Raw genomic sequence first — 24,819 nt, forward strand, 5'->3', positions numbered from 1 at the left:
ATGCAGATACAAAACTTTATAAAAGGCAGCTAGGCATTTGTGTGTTTTCTCGAGGGGTGGTGGTTTAGTCACAATAAGAGGAGTAACTACTGCTCCTCAGGTAACATGAAACTGACACCCTTGAACGAAACACAGACTAATCAGTGTGTTCTCTACAGTTCTGCAGACAACAAGGTGGAGAGTGAAGGCAGCTAGATTTAACAGGACTTGGAGATTATATTCAGAAACATCTTTGACAACACCATGACAGGATTGCAACTGAACTGGGGTCAAGAGGTCAAAACATAATTCTGTTACACTGGAATAAGCACCCAAGGGAATACAGACAGTCTGTATCCTGAACCATACCTGAGCCTTATAACGTAAAAAGCCATTAAAGGCTTTGAAAGGTCATGGCTCACCTAAACACCCCTGGGCCCACTTCAGTCTGCAAATTGTTCCAACAGACCCTCATCAACTACAGCTATGCCATCAACACCATAATACCCTCCAACTAAGCTGAGGACCGTGGGACTGAACACACCCCTTTGCCACTAGGTTGGGGACTTCCCACCTTAAAGGGATAGTTTGTCCAAAAATCATATTTGTGTAACAGTCCACTTACTATGAGTTGTTCCTAAAGGCACATTGAGTCATTTTTTATAACAATCCATTACTCAACTCTGTCTCAGTCCGTAATTAGCATTATTAGCATCATCCAAATTCATGAATGAAAACGGTGCATACCACTACAGCCAAGCTTCATTGCAAGCGGAAAACAACTCCAAAACACTTCAAACTACATTCTGTTGCGCTGGCATCAATTATTTAAACTGTATTCTGACAAAAAAACCAACAGTATTGGGTGAACTCAAAGTGGCACTAGCAAATTATTTCCTATAGCCACCATACACAGCGATGTGTTGTCACCGAGGTGAGCGTGAACTTTAACCTCAACAAGCTTTGTGAAAATAGGTTGCTTCACCTAGCAGGGCCATTTTTGTCGGTGGACTTCAGAATAATATTTGTAATTGTGGAAAATTCTGTGGTCATGTTTTCTTTGCTAAGAAAGGTACAAGGGACGTGGGAGAGGAGACTTTAGGTTTCACTCCTTGCCATATTGATAAGGTTCACAGTTCACAGTTCCATCTCTCAACCAAATCACCAGGACGACATAGCCTCAAGGTCCCAAGATCCTCCAGATCCCAATCACAATGAACACAGCACTCCTCCCAGCTCACAATCACCAGAATACTAAGCCCATTTATGAGTTTGTGATAGCTTTCTAATGTTCTTTGATCCTAGCCTGCCTTCCTTGTTTACGATTTAGCTTATTTCTAATTTGTACCTTTGCCTGAGCATTTTTGACATATGCACTTGTATATTGGATATAGCCTTCTGGCTGCTCCTTTTATGTTTCTGCCGTGCCATTCTATATATTCCCCATCCTACTTTTTTTTAATTGCTGCTAGTTTACACTGTTATGTATATTATTGCAATATTTTTAGCTCTATTTTTGCTTTATATATTTCTTAATTCTTACTATGTAGATTTCGTGTAGCATGTCACAGGAATTTTGTTGTGCAGGATGACGCTGTGTTATTTAGTGCATTTGATAAATAAACACTGAACTTCTGCATTTCCTGTGTATCGACTTCTGCCTGTTTACATCTTACAATGCTGTTTGCCTGCTCCTGTGTGTTTTGCTGAAAATACATTTAACTGCTCTGCAATTGGAACCAATTCAACCCGTGGAGACAAGACAGATTGTAAATAATACTTCCGATTGCTATGTTACAATACCAAGTACACATTGCCTCCAGAAAATCCCAACAAGGGTGGGGGTAAACAAGTAAAAAATTACTTTGTGCCTTCAGGAACAACTTGGGGTAAGTGGACTGTGACCCAAATATGATTTTTAGACAAACTATCCCTGTAAATAGTTTGACTGGGCACAACGTTAACACCCGCATCAAGCTGGATGACATCATGGCGGTGGTAGGTTTGATGAATAGCTTAAAGGGAGGAGCTCAGGGACCGGTGGTCTGCATCACAAACAATCTGATTGTAGACTACATGAAAGGGAGGGGTGAAAATGCCCCTATCCACATTGACAGATTGAAGTAGAACCTACACTACCAGAGCCAGAAGGTGGTAACTGACATGATTGCACAGCTTCTACCCACAAGCCTTAAGATTTAAACAAGAAGGACTGTAGGAGCCATCATTTAATACTGTTAATAGTTAGTGAAAACTGCCCCTTGTGGTTACCATTAAAACAGGATATTGAGCCAGCAGTATCAAGGTGACTGAGCCAGTATTAATTGAACTGAGTAGAATTGATTTGAACTGGTCTCGCTCCATAGACACACATGTTCTGACTAATTTACACATTATTATATGCTTCTGTTTAATACGTTATCTTTGGGTTTTGTTTCATTACATTATCTTATACGTTTTAAGCTTTAGTTGGTGCATGCATCAAACAGTATAGGAAAGGCCTAATTTATTTGCTTGCACACATTTATTCCATGTCTCACCAAACAACCAGCAGAATCAAGAAACCTTAAGTGAAGTTAATGAATCAAACATTAATGGAAACACAGGGAAAAATGCTTTTACTAAATATGGGTTATGTGGATATACAACCCTGTTTCTTAAAAAGTTGGGACGCTGTGTAAAATTTAAAGAAAAACAGAATGCAATGATGTGCATTTAAACCCTATATTCAATAGAAAATAGCACCAAGACAACATATCATATGTTGAAACTAAGACATTTTATTGTTTCTTGGAAGATACAGCTCTAGAAAAAATTAAGAGACAAATCCTAATTGTTCTTAAATCAGAGTCTCTACATGTATGGCAGCCATCCCATTCCAGTGTCTGTTAAATTCCAACACAGGCACACCTCATTTTACTTAATGAGGTACTGATTAGGTGATTACCTGAACCAAATCAAATTTTACGAGGAACAATGTATAAAAACCACTGCTGTGGGACCAGCTGGATGGCAAAAACTGTGCAAATAGTACCTCAAAGGTAATTTTAATTTTAAAAAAATTTGTGAGGAAAATAAGAGTTCAGATCGGGCAGATTTGTCTTTGTGAAGGATGCATGAATAAAGCCAAGTACAAGGTTATCCTGGAAGAACACCTGCTTCCTTCTGCTCTGACAATGTTCCCCAACTCTGAGAATTGGTTATTCCAGCAGGACAATGCTCCATGACACACAGCCAGGTCAATCAAGGTGTGGAAGGAGGACCACCAGATCAAGACCCTGTCATGGCCAGCCCAATGTCCAGACCTGAACTCCACTGAAAACCTGGAATTTGATCAAGAAGAAGATGGATGGTCACAAGCCATCAAACAAAGCCAAGCTACATTAATTGCTGTGCCAGGAGTGGCCAATAGCACTTTGACAGACTGGTGGAGAGCATGCCAAGACGCATGAAAGCTGTGATTAGAAATCAGGATTATTCCACCAAATATTGATTTTAGAACTCTTACTAAGTTAAAACATTAGTATTTTGTTGTTGAAAAATGAATATGAATTTCTTTGCATTATTTGAGGTCTGCATTATTTTTTGGTTATTTTGACCAGTTGTTATTTTCTACAAATAAATACTCTAAATGACAATATTTTTATTTGGAATTTGGGAGTAATGTTGTCAGTAGTTTATAGAATAAAACAAAAAATGTACATTTTACTCAAACACATACCTATGAATAATAAAACCAGAGAAACAGATAATTTTGCAGTGGTCTCTTAATATTTTCCATAACTGTACTCGCTTTGATATTGATGCCAGCAACACATTTAAAAAAAGCTGTGACAGAGGCACCACAAGACTGGAAACATTGTGTAATGCTAAAAAACTAAATCTGGTGGAATATCACACAACTAATTAAGACAATTGGCAACAGACCCGTAACATGATTGAGTATTGAAAGAAAATTCCAAAGAGGATGGGCCTGTCAGAAGTGAGGAGGGGGAGGGGTTCACCACTCCGTGAAAAACTGTGCAGGCAAAGAGTGCCACAATTCAAGAATAACATTAACATAAAATTGCAAAGAGTTTGGGGATCTCATCATCTAAGGTACATAAAATCATTAAAAGATTCAGGGAATCTGGAGGAATATCTGTACGCAAGAGACAAAGGCAAAAAACACTATTGGATTGCTGTGATCTTCAGGCCCTCAGGAGGCACTGAATTTAAAAAAGACACGATTCTGTAGTGGAAATCACTGCATGGGCTCAGGAACACTTCTGAAAACCACTTTCTGTGAACACAGTACGTCACTGCATCCACAAATTCAAGTTAAAACTCAACCATGCAAAGAGGAAACCATACATAAACAACATCCAGAAACACCAGTGTCTTCTCTGGGCCCAAGCTCATTTAAGATGGACTGAGGCGAAGTAGAAAACTGTCCAGGGTCTGATGTATCATGAGATTCTTTATGGGAATCCTGGATGCCGCATCCTACGGGCCGAAGAGGAGAGGGACCATTCGGCTTGTTCCCAGCTCAAAAGCCAGCATCCGTGATGGTATGGGGGTGCATTTGTGCACATGGTGTGGGTGACTTGCACGTCTGTGAAGGCGCCATTAATGCTGAACAATATATACATGTTTTGGAACAACTATTTTCTGCCATCCAGACAACGTCTTTTTCAGGGAAAGCCTTGCTTATTTCAGCCAGACAATGCCAATCCACATTCTGCACGTTTCATAACAGCATGGCCCTGTAGTAAAAGAGTCTGGGTGCTAAACTGGCCTGCTTGCAGTCCTGACCTATCCCCTATTGAAAACATTTGGCACATTATGAAATGACAAATAAAGTAAAGGAGACCCGTTGAGCAGCTGAAATCCTATATCAAGCAAGAATGGGACAACATCCCACTTTCAAAAACTAAAGCAATTGGTCTCCTCAGTTCCGAAAAGCATACAGACTGAAAGAAGAGGTGATGCAACACAGTGGAAATTATGCCCCTGTTCCACTATTTTGACACGTTGCTGGCATCAAATTCAAAATGATTTTTCCAAAATCAATAACATTTCTCAGTTTCAACTTTGAATATGTTGTCTTTGTACTTTTTTAAAATTAAATACGGGAATAAATTATTTGCACAGCATTGCATTCTGTTTTTATTTGCATTTTATGCAGCGTCCCAACTTTTTTGGAAACAGGGTTGGTGACAAAGAAAGCAATAAATGATAAATTATTTTCAAATGGCTTTTAGCACTACCGTTTCAGTATTTTAATCACTCTGTATATGTTCTGTTTCACAATTTTTTAAAACTTCTATCTGCAGAATTGTAGAAGGTCCCCAGATAGCCATTCACTGGTAGTCTAGGCCTGTTTTTAACACAGCTTGACCCCTAACATTTTAATTTATTATACAGCACAGATCTTTAAATGATGTGTTCTACTGTTTCTTTATCAGTTTTTGCACAACAAGACCAGGACATCTGTAGACCTTGCTGCCCTGTTCTTGATTCTGAGGGGTGGGCAGGTGTAGAGTGCCTGGAGGGGGGACATAACTGGAAGCTAGCCATCTGTCTAGACTATCCTCTTTGATAGGGTCATAACTTGAAAGGGCATTTACTCGAATGAGCATCCATTTTCAAGTCTCATTTAAACTATAATGGTCCTGTCAGTCCTGGAAAGTTTGTTTAAAATATGGAGGTACACCTGGGATTGAGATGATCGTTCTCTCTGCCTGCCAGACATTCTCAATAACTTTTTGAGTAAGGAGAGATAAGTTAAATATCCTCATTCTTCTCTCTGTTGCTTTTCTTCAAGGGGAGCGGCACAATCTACAATCAGTCCCATCCATCTCTCTAGCTTGGTGTATAGCAGGAGCACAGAAAGAGGGGTAAAGGGTAATACACCCAAATGACACACACATACATAATGCAAATACAACAATACACTGTATGTTTTGAAATTCTGCATTTCATAGTGCGACTCATCAACGCCTCAGTGATGTCAAAAAAAGAGAAGGAATGTTCCAGAACAGGTTGAACACGCCCCAGGATTGTTGTAAATAAAACTTCATCCCCCATCTCTGCGTCATTGCTCTGCCCACTCAGAATGACAATATTTTAACTTTGTTTTCATGTCAACTACAAAACCCACAGTGCAATGCTCTTTCTACACTGGCTGGCTAGATAAATGTAGCAAAAAAGTCAACATCAGTATGTGAAGTTTCACATAGTCAAGTCTCTTTTTTCCAAGATATTTCAGCTAAATTCCAATTACATTCATTGATGAAGGTCACCCAATTTAACAAATCACACAAAAAGGTTAACTTTAAAACCATTCATGCAATTAAATTAACAGAAATGCAATTTCCATAAGCAAAACATTTTAGTTCACTACTACCTTAGCCATCACATTAAATAGCTAACATTTGAATTAGGTGCACAAAAACAGGTGCAAATGATTAGAAAAGTAATTTTGATTAGAAAAAGATTTGAAAGTTATCTGAGGCCCTCAAAAAAATATTGTTGATGCCAATAAATCTGGGAGGAGTTACAAGGAGTTATGATTTTCAAGCAATTCGAAGTACATCATTCCACTCCCCGACAGAGATCCAGAGCACTGGCAAACTGAGGACAGGTTGTTCCAACAAATTCAGCTCAAGAGCTCACTGAACAATGTTCATAGAAGTCTCTAAGAACCCCATAGTAAAAGATATATAGGCCTCTTTTGCCACAACCAAAGTGCATGAATCAGTCTTCAGAAAGTGACTGCTCAAACTTGTCCCACATGAGAGGTCAGAAAGGAAGAAGCCTCTCCTCTCAAAAAAGAATAAACACGACTGATGTTTGCCTGACAACACCTGATTAAGACCAACTACTGCAACAATGTGCTGTGAACAAATTAGGAAAAGATGGTGTTGTCTCTGGCAGCAATGCCAGAGACCAAGTCTCGAGAAAAACAAAACATTGCATTTGAAGTACCTCATACCAACCTTAAAGCACCTTTCAAAAAGCTGAAGCAGAACCAAAACATGTATCTTGTGACAAGACAGTGATCCTTTGGGGGGACTTGAAGTGGGCCGTGCATACAAGAAAGGCCTCGAACATGACACAGATGAAGTAGCAGTGTAAAGACGAATGGGGAAAAAAAAATCCTCCCAGTTGATGTAAGAGACTGAATACAAAAATAAAATTCAACAAGAATAAAAAAATATCTGAAGTTACCAGAAACAGCTACATTGAGTTTTTTCAGGGGCAACACCAGCGAATGAATCTAGGGGTGTACTTTTTAAATGAGAATGCATTTCTGTAGATTTTTTATGAATCAATTATTGAGAAGTACGATCCTTCAGTGATATTTGTTAAATTAGGTTATCTTTATCTGTCAATAAAAAAGTGCTGAAGTGAAGATTATATATCCATATGTCCAAATGTAAAAAAAGGACAACATGTAATAAATGTTTCACATAACTGTAGTTGTAAAATCACTTCAGCAAACTGCCTTATCAATGTAGGCGTTTAAAAGTAACCATGTTCAACCTGGTAAATATCAGCAAATCCACTAAAAGCTTGACTTTACAGTAACTGGGGATATAGTTTGATGTCCTATGGTGCAACCTGTAGTTAATACATGTCAACAAAACATATATTCTTGTACCGCCCATGAGCTGGGGAGAGAGTAATACGTTTTATAAAATATGAAATGTATATTCAGGGACCAGAATATATAGCTATGACATGTTACTAGTATCACACAATTTCCAGATTCCACAGACCGGACCACTTAGAAAATTAAATCATGATGAGAAATGTTTACCAAAAAATGGAACATAAAATTACACAACATCGTTTTTCCATTGTTGAGGGTAAATTACCCCTTTAAGACCTTAGAATGACCCAAACGGGGGAAAATGAAACTGCGGCCATTTACACGCCACCCTAGTTCACACATACAGGGTCACCAAGGGAAGGAGTCTCTACAAATCATGTATTCCTGTAGAGATAAAAGACAAGCAACACACTAACACCTGGAGATTTAGTCAAAACAAACCATCATGGACCCTATACTAGGCAGACAGAGATACCACAACAGAACAATCCAGTCCAAACACACAGCTGAGTTCCACCTAAACAAAGGGTCCTCTATACACCACTCTATCAAAACAAAAGCCGCAGAAACAACATCAGTGGCCTGCCACAGCAGTACTTCATCCCAGAGGGAGACATAAAATTCATAAATTCTGCACCGAGCTAAGCACCCAGTCCAAAGACACCTTGCCCTTGGTGTCCTCAGAAATTGATTCAGTTTATTCTATCACAGGCAGCTTTCTGCTCTGCCTTAATTTGCCAGACAGTGAAAAAAATATGATAATATTTATGTTTCCCAGGAGCACAGGGGGCATCAGCAAAAATCAATAGTCTCCAGCAGTCACATCCTCAGAGCTGCTAAGAGAGACTTTTCAGCACAGCACCAGGCGTTAGTGACCAGCTAATCACATCTGACCTCGAGGTACGTGTGTGTATGTGTGTGTTTGCTGGAGAGTGTTTTATGTCTATGTGGGTCTGAATTTCTTGTGTCTATATGGGTGTGTATTTCTTGTGTGTCTATGTGGTTGTGAATTCCTTGTGTTTCTATGTGGTTGTGAATTCCTTGTGTGTATGTGTCTTTCAATTCCATGTGATTGTGAATTGGATTTGAATGAATGTGCTGCTGATTACATTAATTGATTTCAAGTATTTGTCTGAACAGATTTTGGTAGCCACTCACTTCTTACATTTTTAAAAGCACTGGAGAAAAACATCCATGAAATGCAGTTCTGAAATGCAGGGGGAAGGCTGGTTGAGGGAGCAGGCCTGGGGCACCATTCATGTGATGGGCTTGACGGTGTGGATAAGCACCTTGGGATTACCATCATCATACCATACCACGCCAAGGTTACCCGGACTCAAGCGCCGCCAGGAGACCAAATCAGAGGGGATTACAGCCACAGAGCTGCATACTGGACCAAGGGCTTGAATGCATCCAACATCATCACTCGTGCATTTATAAAGCAAAAGAAAGGGAAAGTATATTGAAGGCCGTGTCTCAACCAGCAGGAGCAGATACAACTACATAAGCCAGAAGAGTGGTGTGTGGTTCCCTTCTCTGTCAGTCTCTTCCACTCTGAATCACCCATTTATTTCTCCATCCCCCAGGGCCAATCAGACCACGATGAATATTACATCCTTCCACCAAGAGTTGGAGCCTAAATCAGGGAGTCATGCTCTGAGTCACCTCCCCCCGGCACCAGAGGTGATTTATCAAGCCTTGTGCTCTCTTTTCCTCTAACCATGTCCACTCTTTGGTCTTGTTTTACCTTTCCCTCACATTGGATCTTAACCCTCTTTTCCATGACGTATCCTCAATGAAACACATATAAAAAAATAAACTCCCTGGTAAGACGTTAACAACCATCCAACCATTCGTAATTGTAGGTAGATAAATAAAACAATATACAATAGTAATAATTGCTAAGGACAAGAGGGGTGCAGGGTTATCATGGTGCATCAAATGTCGGTGTCTAAAATAACATTTTAAATCCTTAATACACATTTTAAGTGTATCTGCAACATGACAAATGCATGAGACATACTGACCAATTGTAACGGCCGGCCACGGCCTGTACCGTGCTGGTCGTTCTGTTTCTATGCTTGGAATGGAATTTTATCTAAAAAAACATAAAGCAAAACTGAAGAACAAATAAAAGTTGATTGAGCCGAGTTTGGGTTTTTACAATCTTTCTTTTAATGACGTTCACAACTATGTAGATGTCCAATAGTACGCTCCTGAATTGAACCCATTCAAAAATGAATTTGATGATGGGCTGAAACTACATTTTGAATTAGAAAATATCATCCCTGCAAAGACATATTTCTCATTGTTGTTTGAATTAATTTATTGATAAGGGAGATAGACTGTGGATTTGTCCACATCTTTACAGGCTGTTGGGGATTATAATGGGATATAACAGCCGTAATGATCCTGCAACAGCCGTGCACAATCACTGAGGCTGGCCAGGTTTTCTATAGGCCTGCTTCTCAGGCAAGACCCACCCATTAATGTGAATATAAGCACAGCAACACTTTGAAATGCTATGATTTGTGCAGTGACCTTCTATGACATTAATTAATTAGGCTATGTTCTGATGAATACTGAATACCACCATGCAGTGCAGCTCTCATGGACGGGCTACTGCAGTGTTCCTCATCCTTCATATAATATAATGAAGAACTGATGGTATAGTTACATGATCAACAACAGTACTATAGATAGATCTGAAATGTTTACTGTATATAATTCACAACCTTTCCACTACCAGAGCACTGTTTTGCACACATATCCATAAAAACCAACACACTCTGTCTATCTCTTTTAGTATGGCAGAGCATAAACCCTGTGAGGTCTCCGGCTCAAAAAGAAAGAAAAATCATGACAAGACAGAATTGATTTGCAAACAAAAACCACGAAAGGAAACATTGGCGGTAAAATAGAAAATGGGAAGAAAACTGAGTTCCAGGCAATTCCTGAACAATTTGTATGTCATCAACGATCAAGGAGGACATTTCTTGGAAAATGTACTTGAATGCAACGAAGACATAAAGTGACATGGTTGTTGTCCCTGAGGTAACCAGTAACTTCAGAAAGACAGGCATAGAGACATACAACCCCACCCCCACACACGAATGAAACCCCAGCAGAACATTTATGGTTTCAATCGCCCACAGTATGTTAATGGTAGATTCTGCACTGCCTTAACTCAAACTTCATAACATAGACAATTAATTTCAACAGCATAAAGCTTGAAACCTTGCTATATGGCATCTGGCATTTAATGAGCCACAATAAAACTCCATTGGGAGAGACAAGACGTGAGTCGGCACTATTTGTTCACTTACTTGCCCTCTCTTCCTCTGATGCCTGCCTTTTCTGTTCATGTAAAATCTTAGATGGAGGCAGGAGGGTGTGGGGCTCTGTTTCTTCAGTACCCTCCCACTGTAACAAGAACACAATTGGTCTTTCACCTGAATGTCAATCCTTGCTCTCAGAAAACTCCCCTGTTAGCATGTGCGCTTCTCATCATTAGCTTCCCTAAAACCCAAACTGAACCTTTGAGTTTGACCCTGCGCTGAGTCTGTAGACCCCAAACACCCTCGGCGCTGCTCGACCTGTCTCTAACAGACCTCTCAATGCTTTTCCTTTTCCTTCAGTTTCCACTGCAGTTGAAATCCCAGAATCTCCACCATGCTTAAGCTAATCCCCAGAAGAAGATGCCTGTATTACTTGCTTTTGCTCACTTTTTCTCTCTCTCACCCTCTCTCTGATTCTGTCATCATCATGAATATAAGTACATCAAAGCTCCAGCCATTCATAGTTATGTACTGTGTTTGCAACTGTGTGTGTAATTTTCAGTGAACACAAGGAGTTGAAAGATGTTTGCTTCATTTTACGCTATGAGGGACATATTAGTGGTGAAAGAAAGGTTGTTTCTTTTTGATAAAAAGTTTGTGGGATTAAACTTCCAACATAATTAATATCTCAATTACAATTCTGTTTCATGCTTCTTATTGTAACCAGCAAACTAAAACTGGTTTTGTGAATGTTCTCAGAACATCACACTGTGATGAACATTCCCCCTAAGTTATAACACAACATTTGCCTGATTGTGTTCATAATTTCTTTCTGGTTAGGGAGACCAGGTACAGGAGACCCTGTATTGAGTATTGAGTGAGAGACAAAACAAATCCGGATTAGTTGAGGATAAACTAAAACATCACTGGATACAAGCTTCAGAAGCTACATATATTAAGCCAAAAGTAAAACAGTTTGTGGGTATGTTTACAATGATTGAACTGCAACCGTCATACATCGCCTGAAGCATTGGACTGTTGGAGCAGCTGAAACGCTGCTCTCTCACCCAGGAATATCAGGTCAGAGTGAGGGCAATGAAACAAATTGATCTCTCCCAACTAATTTTAATATATCAACATTACCAAATTGATAACATTGAGGGCTGGATCTTTACTTTCAAAACATTCTAAACATTTTTTTTTTCCAGTTTTATCTTAAGAAATTATTTTAGTAACAAATTAAAAAAGGACACCTTTGTTGGTGCTATTCTGAGGAAACTTAATTTTAAGATTCATTCAAGCCAGAAGAGGCTCAGCAAAGGTTTGTTTCAATTCATTTGCTGTGACTTTGCACTAGCATTAACAGCTCACCTGGCATTCTTTGGCTGTTTTCATGCGTTCTATTGTCCAGCCTACCAATACAAAACCATGTTTTTAACTGGGAAAGCTGGTCAGAAAAAAGCTAGCAGATGATGGATGGAAATAACAACAACGCCCACTTCAAATCCTCCTACAGCATTTCAATAGGATTGAGATCTGGGCATTTACATGGCTATTCCATAACACTCCAGTGGTTCCGGTCAGGGCCATCTCCAGGCATAAGCGACATAAGCTGTTGCTTATGGCCCCTGATTGCTAGAGGGCCTCCGACTGCTAGGGAGCCCCCGGCTGATAGAGGAGAGGGGGCCCCAAATGAAATTTTGCTTAGGGCCCCCAAAATTCTAGAGTCGGCACTGGTTCCGGTATGCCGTTATGTGACTTAAGTTCAGAGGCCATGCCACTAGGCCTGATTTAAATCAAAACATTCAAACAGACCACAACAGCTTATTGGCTTTGAAATGCATACACTAAAACCCTTTTTCCACTGTTTTGGACAAGATCAGAAGTCCACATGCTATGGCCTGGGCTAAAGGGCAAGTGTATTCATTCAAGCTGAACCTGTTCTGAGGTTGCCCCGTTTGGGAGGAGTCTCTATTTGAAGTTTTGACAGATTTGACAGATCATGAAAAGATTTAATTCCAGATCTCTGGTCTTGCTGGATCCTTAACATTGTATGAGCCCGAGGGGTGAATAGGGGTAGAGATAATTCAATGCACCTGTTGTCACTAAGTCTTCTCATTACTAATAAAGCGATCTCCGGCTGGGAACTTATGGTCAAATGACCTGCAACAGAGAGAGGAAGAAAATGACACTGTTGATGAAAACAAACAGCAATTAACTTGAAGTATTACTTCATGTCGTTAGCTCTCCCCCTAGGATATCCTCTCTCCCCCTTTAATGATCCACACTACAGCAAAGTCGGAAAATACTTCTTATTCACCAGTGTCTGATTTGTGTTATTACGGCCGGGGGCCGGAGGATTTTGTCTCACATTTCCACCTGTACTGTCTATAATGGTTTTGTTTGGATTGTACTCTTCTTGCGGCAAAGAAAAATATTAAAAGGAAGAAACATTTGACTGTGGTCTTACAATTAACATTGTCCTGTTTTATTATTTTGTTTTGGGTGAAGCCAACCCGTTAGATCGTGTAAATGTTAAAATTATTTTTCAGACTAATGCCAATCCCAGAAACAATATTATCACACCAACACAAAGCTTGGGAATTTTCCACAGGAGCATCGCTTCTTCAAACGAAGCAAACCGGAAGGATGGAGCAGCCCTCTTCCTACAGCTGCAGCATCACGAGCGCCCTGAGTGGTGCAACAGCACCGCCGTTAACCACCAGACGCAGGAGAGGGTGGTGCAGACGGCTTGATGCATCGCTGCTGCTGAGATCCCTGCCTTTCTAAGACACTAAGCAGCAATTAGGGAACTTAAGGAAGACTGTGTGGGAACTCTAGTCACCCAAGCCGCAGTGCCTAGAAAGAGGTAACAAAACATTGGGTCTTGGACCAATAGGTTCCGAGATGGCTACGACCCCGAGGCAATTACACTGCTGAAGAGCAAAACCTGAGGACTCGCATCTCAGACACCCTTTCCATCAGAGAGACTATTTAAATGTAATATAGTCTGGTTTTCCATAATAATAAGAAGTCTGGTTTTACATCATAATATATAATCTTCTAATGATTATTGTAGTCTTCCTGTTAGGCTACTATTGATATTGGTGATTGTACTGCAATGTTGAGGCAGCTGGCGCACAAACATTTTGCTGCACCTTTTAAACCTGCTATGAACTCCCTACTTATTGAAAAAATATGATTAGTTTTAAATGTTTTTACTGCTGCTCATTTATCATTGTGTCTCCCTCTTTAGGATATGGTGGCGTTTGTTCGGTGCTTAGTCTGTCTGCCAGAGATCATGAACAGAGTGACCCTTACCTGCAACCACACCAGCCATGTAGAGAAGACTTATGCGGAGGATGCCGTGGACCATCTCCAAGGGAACGCCGATCATCAGCTGGAGCAGAGCGTTAAACCCCAGCTGCTCCAACCTGAAATCACAGTGAGCACAGGGGGAGGACACCTGTCTCCATGACAAATGAATAGAACATTGAGTTTTAATCTACTCCTTTAGTCTAGACACTTCATCAATGATATCAACAGCAGTCATCTATCGCCATCCCTTCATCAATCCTATCTAAGGCATTATTTGGCCATGCCTTGCAGTATCAATTAAAGTAGCTTCACACAATGTTTTATCATTTGTGTGTGCGCGTCTGTGTGTATGTGTGTTTGTATAACTGCACGTGTGCGGACCAGAAGTCCAAGGAAAAGTGTGTAAATCAACTCCCCGCATGTGACACCCGGTGTCACGCGTCCCAACTAGGCATGACCATTAGACCACAACAGTGAGGTGGGCCGGGCCTCTTACCCGACATGCACAAACATGTAGCTGAAGAAGCGCCACACCTGGTGGCGGTGGCGGGGGTGGTACACCAGGGGGCTCTTCATGAAGTCTGGCTGATACGTCTGCAGGACCCACTTATTCAGCATGACGCCGTAGCACATGAACACGACGATCTGGTGGGAAAGGACACACTTGTTGGCTCATTCACTCTCCAGACTCTAATGTGCATCCTATTGGGGATGCACAGATTTCTGTTATTAGAGTCAGGAAATTACCCACGCCGAAGACAAATGAAAGATCCCGGCAGTGACTTGCAATGAAAATGTGTTTTTTTCAAATGCTTATGCCATGTGCCAGTGGAAGACTTCTATTGGCACCGACAGGCAGGAGACATCAAGAGAGACACACACAGCTGGTCCAATTCCATTAGCTCTTTTCATAGATCAATGAATCATAATTTTCATGAATTTAAAGGAAAGTGAATTTATCGTTACCATACCCTCATTGTCATTACCAACCATTCACAGCTATTGTGAAGCATTTAAGAGCACTTGGTTTTTCTTCAGAATGGCAGTAATTTGAAAAAAAAAAGTGCTGTTGCTTCATTGAGGATCAGCAGGTGTTATAGCGCTGGCTATTTAAGTCAAGGCCTCTGGTGCTGAAGCTCTCTGGGGTTAATATTTTCTCTACCCTCACTAAATTGCTCTGTTAATGTCACCGACTTGGACGGAGAATGGCTCGGTTTTCTAATCCTACAAAAGCTGCTGATGAGAATCCAATAATTCAAGCTTGAAAGGCAATACAGAGTGTTACCTTCAAGGGATTGGCATGGAACCACTTTTTACCAAACACTGAGTCTGTGCCCAGACACCCCACTGTTCACTAATGCCACAGCCCTTTCAGAAAGTTATCAAGTTTCAATACCAGAAATAATGTTCTGTTTATGTGAAGAGTCATAAGTCAATTTAAACGTCTTCAGCCAGGGCAAAATGCCATGTTTGGGAACCAAAAGTCTCAAAGTAACCATTCAGGGAAAAGTAATATTTTTAAAGGTAATATTCTGTTAAAGCCCTAGTTCAATTACATCCCCACCGCTGCACCAAAATATAAATGTGTTCAGAGGCCATGCCGACTTTCTTGTTGGAAGAGAGGGACTAGTGTTGTGTCAGAAAGTAGCCTCTGCCTCTCAATCAGTGCTTAAAGATCCCAGTCTGTGATTTTTGACCATTTGTTGTAAAAGTGGTGCTGCTGAGAAAAAAAAAGTCACAAAAATTGAGTACTATGTCGTTTATGTGCCAATTTCTAGCACATCAAAACCACTTGCTTTTAAATTTGGAATTTCATGGTTAACTCAGGTACGACTAAGGTACCAGCCTATGTTTTGTTAATTGCAAAAGACCTCTGATTTACACAGCATGCCGGATCAGTTATTTCACTGTTAGTATGCTTTTTAATACATAACGTACATTATGATACTAAAAAGTAAATGGCATGCAACAAAAGGCTGTTTCACTCGGGTTTACATGTTCAGCAATGAGAACATTTTGAAGCGGGGATTAGCTCTAGCCTACTACGCACACTAAATCAGATGAAAAGTAGATAAGCAAATAAAAGCGTGTTGATCGTTTAGGCCTACTGTAGGCCATCCAGCCATTTCAGATATTATAAAAAGGCTATTTACTAATACTCTTCACAATTCTCTAGTTAAAGGGAGTTATAAAATATCAAGGTACAATTACAGAGACACATTAAGGGATCATATTTAATAAATCAATTAAAACATTAGTCTGAAATCTGGTGCTGCTCAGGTTTGTAAATGTACTTCATTTTGTAAGTGTAGTGTGCTTTGAACAGTAGTGACAGATCGACAGTACTGTATAGAGATATTAACCATCCTGTTTGAGGCCATTGTTTTGCATGATAATTCCCAAATCATCAAGATTTTGCAGTAGAAGCTGATGTGAGTTTAATAAAAAAAATATTATGACTGATATACACTCACATGTTGCTACTGGGCAACATACAAACCAACTAAGAAAATATGTTTTACATAGCTAATTGCCATTTCTTGGAAGGAAAACAATTTCACTCATACACTATTGTAATTAATTACAGGCCATATTTCTAAGAAATCTATAAACACTGAACAGTTACTTCGCCACAGAGCAGCTCAGAAAATCAGAGGCCTCTGTTTTCTCGCTTTCCTCTCTCACCTGGACGATGGTAATGATGGCCATGAAGACGGGTGGGGGACACAGACGATTCTGGTGGAAGTACCAGCGCCGGTCTGTCTCACATGGCAGAATCTCATAGGCTACATAGCGAACAAACCGCTTGTACACGCCCAGGCCCGTCTCATCCAATAGGATCTCTCGCTGCAGTGTACGCCGGCCATTGGCAATGGCACGTCGGAAACTGCTGGAGCGCTTACTGCTCATCTGAGAAGGAGGCGGGCAGAATGTGGGGAGAGAATGAATTGACAGAGTGTAAAAGAAAAAGAGAGACAAGAGAACAAAGTGAGTAATTCTCTGAGTCAATTTGGAAGATGAACAGGCATGCTAAATTCTGGAAACTTCTTAAATACGTTTTGAGAACACTCTTGAGCAGCAACAGTAACTTCCTGTTGTAACGGAGAGACACATGGAGTGGACACTGGGGGTGCGTTGAAGGCCCTGGAGGGCTTGCTATTAAACAAAACAGAGGTGCGAGAAGGTGGTGGTTTGGGAGGAATGGGTGCTGGCGGTCGTACGTTTGGCAGCCTCTGCACCCTCCATCTCCAGCATGCATCCTCCACCAGTGTAATGAGGAGAGACAGAGGGAACAGACTCCATCTTGCAGCTGTTCCTGGTTCCACATTGCTTCTGCTGGCCTGCTGCTCTGATGTGTGTTGTCTGGGTGCCTCCACACCACACTATATTCTTAAAATGAAGTTGCACCAAAGCATGCACATCTGAAAAGCCATGTAGCCTAGCTAGACGGCTTTTAATCTGCACTAAACTTCAAATAAATAGCATCAGGACTGAACACTTCAAGGAAACTTTAAGTGCTCAGTCCTAAAAGTGGAAACGGGCTGCCTTGCCTTGACAGGTTCATACTACATACAGTGATTTGATTCACCTGAAATAACTGATTTTGCCTTGAAGGGGCAAAGCTCTCCTGAGAAATGTTCCACCCAGAGAGAGTGTAGCTTGCAAAGCAAGACAGCTGGCAGCCTGATATCATGGGGACTTCTGGTTTGCTTAGTGCAGGAACGACACTTGATACATGGAATCCTGGATGTCTGCTGCTTCAATAGGAGGACTAGAGGAAACAGCCTAAAGCAACTACCACTCTGACAGTTGAAGCCAGAAACATCATAGTTACAAGAGATAATAGACTTGCTTAAGCATGAATCTGAAAGAAAATGAACTGACAAACAATCAGAGCCTGATATGTTAAAACAACAAACATCATTGAGTTCTTGACCTGTTTATGTCTATACCATGGAGAACTATCCCCAATGTTGACAATATGGAAAACCACATTCATCAGTACCGCAGCAGTCACCAGTCCCCATTGACTCAACCAGGCAGGCCATTGAAGCAAAACAACCATCAATCATTTAGGTACTGTTGAGTACGGGCACATTACTACTGGATACTGCAGGGAGCATAATAACCAAAGTAATGTTTTTAAATGACACAAACCAGAAACAAACGTGTCCTAGCTGTCTTAAGATTATTAGATATATTATAGGAATGACAGAAATAGCCAGTCTGTAAAGGATGGTGACGTCGGTGGTTGTGGTGAAGTTGACTGGCGCGGGATGCTGTGAAACTCATATGATGCGGGGTTAAACAATGAGCGAGTGTGGGCCTGTGGCGTGTCCATAACCGTGCCTACTCGTGGCTGCACTATTGCATATTTTAGCATCACGATCAAGCCCAGGAAATGCAATTATACTGTTCATGTGCCAGGAGGCAGAGAAGCAGGAGAGTGGAGTACGGAAAGAAAATGGGATGACAGCTTGAATCAACTAGGCTACTTCTGGGGAAGGTTGACCACAAATAAACTGCGGAGATGAATTGTTTCCACCTGTCTTCGCCAATACCTTTATGAGAAAAGTATAGTGTGTGAGTGGGGTTAGGAGATGTAGACACAACATTTCATTTCCTCTTCTCTGACGGCTTTCTTTTCTAAACGATGCCTGCATTTGAGGTGTTTTATCTATGTTTTTCCGAAAACACCTGCTGCCTCTCTGAGCGATGCGTTTCTTCTCCCTCTCTCTGAGATTTGTGCTCCTGAATGTTCCCGGAAGACGTTTCCTGACACACTTGTCATTCCCCCTTACCTTTTCCTCCGACATGCGGGGCGCTGCTTCTAAAGTGAGCATTAGGCGGCCTTTGAAGTTCAGGATATGAGAGAGGAAGGCAGACAATAAAGCACGTCAGGCGGGAGCCCTGAACAAACCCAGCGGGAACATTCTAGCAGGGTGTTCTAGCATCACATTCCATCACTTCCACGACCCAGGACTCAGGAGAAACTCAGACTTTGGTATCAACAGGGCTCACAGCAAAACTCCCCTGACAAGGAGCAGGAAGAAGATGTCTGTGGGTGAATATAATGGATATTAAAGGTAAAGGATGCTGCTGAAGATACGAAGATACAATTCTCTTCGAGGAGATCATAATGGAACTAATTGGTGTTGGGATGTGTATTTTAAACAGCAGTGCTCACACTCTTTGAAAGCCAGAATGCGGACTTATAGTGCATGCAGTTCTCAGCTCAGCTTCAGTCTGTCCTTCATGATTTAATTAGTGCTAGTGTTTGGTCAATACTGTACTGTTCGATCGTTCAAATTAATAATAACATAAAGATCCTATTTGTTACATAGATATCTAGAGGTTTACAATATGAAGAGGTATTGAGCTTAGTATTGTCTCTACTGTATGGTATAACCTATAATATATCTAGAGCTATTGACTTCAGTATATGTTATAAATGACTTGCTATACACAGTGCAGAGACAGATTGGAATCCAAATTCCTTTGAATTGCCAATGTTTTAAAAGAGTCATCACATTTTTTTCTGATTAAACAGAATAAGGGGCACACCCCATAATACACATTTACAGTTTGGTCCAGAGATATTTGGACACTGACACAATTTTATAACTTTGGGTTTCATCCTTTGGAAAGAAACCCAAAGGAGGTTTACTGCATGTGTCTTCAATTGTTGTTTGTTTGTGGGTCTTTCTGCCTTATGTTTTGTGTTCAGCAAGTGCAATGTATGCTCAATCAGGTTGAGATCAGGTGACTGACTCGGCCACTGCAGAATATTCCACTTTTTTGCCCTAAAAGACTTCTGGGTTGCTTTTGCAGTATGTTTTGGGTCATTGTCCATCTGTAAAGTGAACGCCGTCCAATCAACTTCGCTGAATTTGTCTGAATCTGAGCAGACAATATATCCATATACACTTTAGTATTCATCTTTCTGCTTCTGCCTTCTGTCACATCATCAATAAACAGTAGTGACCCAGTGCCATTGGAAGCCATGCATGTCCATGCTATCACACTGCCTCCATCGTGTTTTACAGATGATGTGGTATGCTTTTTTAGATGTTTTTTGCTAAAGTCTAATCTGGCCTTTCTATTCTTGAGGTTTAATGATTTGCAACTTGTGGTGAACCCTCTGTATTTGCTCTTGTGAAGTCTTCTCTTTATGGTAGACTTGGATAATGATATGCCTACCTCCTGGAGAGGGTTCTTCACTTGGCTGGATGTTGTGATGGGGTTTTTCTTTACCCTGGAAAGGATCCTACAAGTGCGTTCTTCTTTTCTCAGAATGTACCAAACTGTTGATGTGGCCACTCCTAATGTTCCTGCTATCTCTCTGATGGATTTTGTTTTTGCATCCTAACCATGGCCTGTTACACTTGCATTGAAGCAATAGCTTCCAAATGCAAATGCCACACCTGGAATCAACTCCAATCACTGTCCAATCACTGTCCAATTACTTTTGGTCCCTTGAAAAAGAGGGGGCCACATATTAAAGAGCTGTAATTCCTAAACCCTTTCTCCAATTTGGATGTGAATACCCCTGAGAGACTGCACTTCAACCCCATATTCATTATTTGACTGTAATTTGAAAATGTTTTGGTAAACAGACAAAAAATAATACAACAATTGTGTCAGTGTCCAAATATTTCCAGCCCTAACTGTACTTCTTGTTTTAATGCAGTATTAGGCTAATTAATGTACACACAGAGCAGGGATGCACCGATCAATTGGCCAGTGATCATAATCTGCTGATTTAATCTTAATCAGGAATCTGATTTCACTTAAATGGCAGACATTCCAAGCCTTTTTTCTTTCAATCTTGATGATTACAGCTTACAGCTCATTGAAATCAAAAATCCAGTACCAAAATATTACAATAAGATATTTCTATTACAGAAATGTTGACCTGAGAAGAGCTCTAATAAGCTAAACATATACATTTTTGTATATGTTTCACTTTGTGTAATAAATCTAGAATATATGAAGGTGTCACTTGTTGATTTGAATTACGGGGGAAAAATTTTTTTTTCCCCAATATATATATATGTATATTTTTTTAAATGCACCCGTAGGCCTACAGCCATCAGCCAAAATTATTATTTGATTCCAAGTTTTTCCTATTTCTTTACATAAACAGTCACAGATTTCCTGGATGGTGGTGAGATCTAGAAATTTTACGCCTCATCAAATCTGTTGCAGCCAATAGTCATGGCTGCCCCCCACCATCTTGTAACTACAAGGCTTGGCACATTTCAAAATAATTTGAATGGTAGTGCCACAGAATGTCACTATAGTGACAAAAGGAGACAAATTATGTTTTTAATTTCAAAAGGCAAGAAAACGGCCTAAGTGTGCCAGACCTTGTATTCCCATGACAAAGAGAGGAGAATCATTTTCAACACCTCCTACAAGCCCCACACCACTTATAAGAGGTTATATTAACTATCAAAACCTTTCTTATTGATAGAATAATCAAACAAACAAGCCAGTAAGGCTCAAACCGGTTCTTTTGGAAATCACCTTGTCAGCACAAAAAAAGAAATAACATAAGCATTTTTTTATTTCGATACACATGGCGGGATACTGACAGCATAGATGTAGTCATTGTAAACATGACAGTCGCTAATTCAGACTAGTGCTAGTGGCCCTCGCATCTGTGTGCAAACCAAGCCTGAATCCAATTGAGAACCCCAGGGACGGTATTTATTGGTGCATCCGACGCCAAGTAGCGCCACAGACTGTCCAGGAGCTCTCTGATGCCCTGATCCAGATCTGGGAGGAGATCTCCTAGGACACCATCCACCGTCTCACTAGGAGCATGCTCAGATTTTGTGAGTGCATACAGGCACTTGGGGGCCATACACACTACTGAGTCACATTATGAGTTGCTGTGATTACATTTGCGCAAGTTGGAACAGCCTGTGATTTCAGTTGTTTACTTTTATTTTATGGAGTTTGACTCCAGCCCTCAATTGGTTGGTGATTTTGGTTTCCATTGACCATTGTTACGTTCAGAAACGTATTACACAATGTACAGTAAAGATTTTGATCTTTAATATTTTTCCTACATCGAGACTTGATATGTGATTTAGGTGTTCCCTTAATTTTTTTGAGCAGTGTATAAAAATATTTTTACCATCTCTATCTACATGTTTTGACAACGTCCAACCATAAAAGGATCATTTGTCAAAAGAAAAGGTTGATTTTGTCATAAAGCAAACAGCACCCACCAAAAACAGAATATAACCTGAACAAATAAACAAAATAGATCTGAGCCTGATCCTGCAGAAAAGTGGTCAGCAGTCGGTATCTGCTTCAAAAAGTTGATTGGCCCTTTCCTAACACACAGTGATATAACAGTAAGTAAATCACTGTGGAGATCAGCAGTGCATTCGCCCACCATCTCCACTGACCCAGATCCTCTGAGCCATTCAAAACGAACCCCTTTCAAAATGAGAGACCACCTTTATCTTCCAAGCAGGCTATAGCCCTAACCCTCCTTCATGGTTTAATCATCAGGACCTAAACTGGAGAAAAAACTCTTCAGGACACTTACACAAAGTGCACATGACAACAGAAATGGGTAGAGGCTATAGTGTGAGTTGCAAGAGTGTGTTCATGAAGCGGTACGGTGTATGGCATTCTAAACACTGTACATTTGTATGAACAACAGCCAGTGTGTATTTGTGCTTGTGTGTGTGCCAGGGGTGTTGTGTGTTTCGGCACTTACTTGTGTTTCCCTCCTACTCTTCCTCTCAGAAGACAGATGTACCGTGAGCATTAAATACTATCAGAATGACCCTGCTGAAGTCTCTAAACATTTAATGACCACACGGGAACAACTATATATCTCTAATGGCATTGCTGAGGACACTGAACACTCCCAAAAACAGCAGTCAGGTAACGGGTGAAGACTGTCCTCTAGCTGGGGGGCATTTACCTCATCCCTCTTCAAGTGGAACAGAAATCCTGAGAATGCTTCCATCTGATAAACGTGAAATGAGAATATTCAATTTAGATTTTTTTAATAAAATGTTCATCCAACTTTCCTCCCTGTTAAATTCTTAAGTTTCAATTTGCAACTCCACAGCAAGTGATGGAAAGTCAAATATAATCTTATCACATTGCCCACTCAACCAGGGAATTCCAGGTATTAGGCTTAAGGGTTATGGAAAATAGGATGTTTTGGTGCATCTGAGTGTTTTATTGACTATCAACTAATATGTTTTTTCATGAGTATTTAGTGGATTTACATTGATCTCAGCAGTTAATATTAGACATATTAGTTAATATTAGACATTTCTCCAGCTGTGTGAAACACCTGCAAACACCTACACTATGGGTTAAGCTCCTGACTTGAATTTCAAAGGTTGTGAGATTGAATTTGTGTAAGGAACTGATCGTTATTTATGACATGGGGTATTCAGAGAAAGAAAAAACGAAAACATGAAAATGGTTGACCCACCCCCAAGCAAAATATATTTTAATATCACCCTCAGCAAGCCTACAGGGGAAAAGAAATATGACCTCCCCATTCTAAATGCAGATAAAAAAGTAGATCAAGCGCATTTGGTCTCAAAGACAAATTCTCCTGCTCAATAATATGCATGCAAAGGTAGTCAATATTATAAGCCCAGAGTACAAACAACTGACCCAATGAAAGTGGAAATATTAAAACAAAGTTTAGATTAGCTATATTTTTAAAGCTGAAGTATGTAACTTTCAAGAACAGGAAGTATTTCTGTTTAATTTCCCCAGAAAGCCTGTCGCTGGTGTGAGTTCAGTTTATTTTCTTAAATACCATAACTTTTTGAACTTCTTACATTTTTTTATAACATTGTCTAACTAGCATGTCTCACTGCTTGATCCACAAATTGAGAGTAGTCACTACCTTATTTATTTCAGCCTCAGCTCTTTGTTTAAATGTCTAACGCATCACTTCCTGTGCGCTGGAAACATTTTACAATATATACAGACGTTTTTCTGATGCGGGCCTGGGACCATCTGATATGGTAGGAATTCATCCACAATATAGATTAATTGAATAGCGATGTGTTAATGCAAAAACTTACAAACTTCAGCTTTAAAATGCAGAACGTATTCTAACTCAAAGATTTCACCTTGCCTGGAAAACCCTATATTAGGCTATAGGGTTGTTTTCACGTTTCCAAACATCTATAAAAATAAGATTATTGTAACACTCCTCCTTGAACTGCCACCTTAACGTGGTGGAGGGGTTTGAGTACCCGAGTGACCCTAGGAGCTATGTTGTCTGGGGCTATATGCCCCTGGTAGGGTCTCCCAAGGCAAACAGGTCCTAGGCGACGGGTCAGACTAAGAGCGGTTCAAAACACCCCTTAATGATGAATATTTTCTTGAGTTCCGTGACGTCGCCCGGTATGGTGCAGCCGGGGCCCCACCCTGGAGCCAGGCCCGGGGTTGGGGCTCGTACGCGAGCGCCTGGTGGCCGGGCCTTTCCCCATGGGGCCTGGCTGGGCTCAGCCCGAACGAGCGACGTGAGGCCGCCTTCCCGTGGGCTCACCACCCACAGGAGGGACCATAAGGGGTCGGTGCAGAGAGGATCGGGCGGCAGTCGAAGGTGGGGGCCTAGACAACCCGATCCCTGGACACGGAAAC

At 40.7% G+C, this 24,819-nt stretch overlaps 1 protein-coding gene across 1 annotated transcript in view; it reads right to left on the reverse strand.

The window, feature by feature from the left end:
* Positions 1-24,819, reverse strand: part of rhbdl1 (rhomboid, veinlet-like 1 (Drosophila)) — a 73,918-nt gene that overhangs the window by 25,677 nt on the left and 23,422 nt on the right. The window contains exons 3-5 of the mRNA XM_010888842.5: positions 16,858-17,082; positions 14,669-14,817; positions 14,176-14,288 (exon numbers count right to left, since the gene is read on the reverse strand). Coding sequence (XP_010887144.4) covers positions 14,176-14,288; positions 14,669-14,817; positions 16,858-17,082 — 487 coding nt within the window. The remainder of the gene's footprint in view (positions 1-14,175; positions 14,289-14,668; positions 14,818-16,857; positions 17,083-24,819) is intronic.

Source organism: Esox lucius, chromosome 5 (assembly GCF_011004845.1).
Source record: "Esox lucius isolate fEsoLuc1 chromosome 5, fEsoLuc1.pri, whole genome shotgun sequence".
NCBI classification, from domain to species: domain Eukaryota; kingdom Metazoa; phylum Chordata; class Actinopteri; order Esociformes; family Esocidae; genus Esox; species Esox lucius.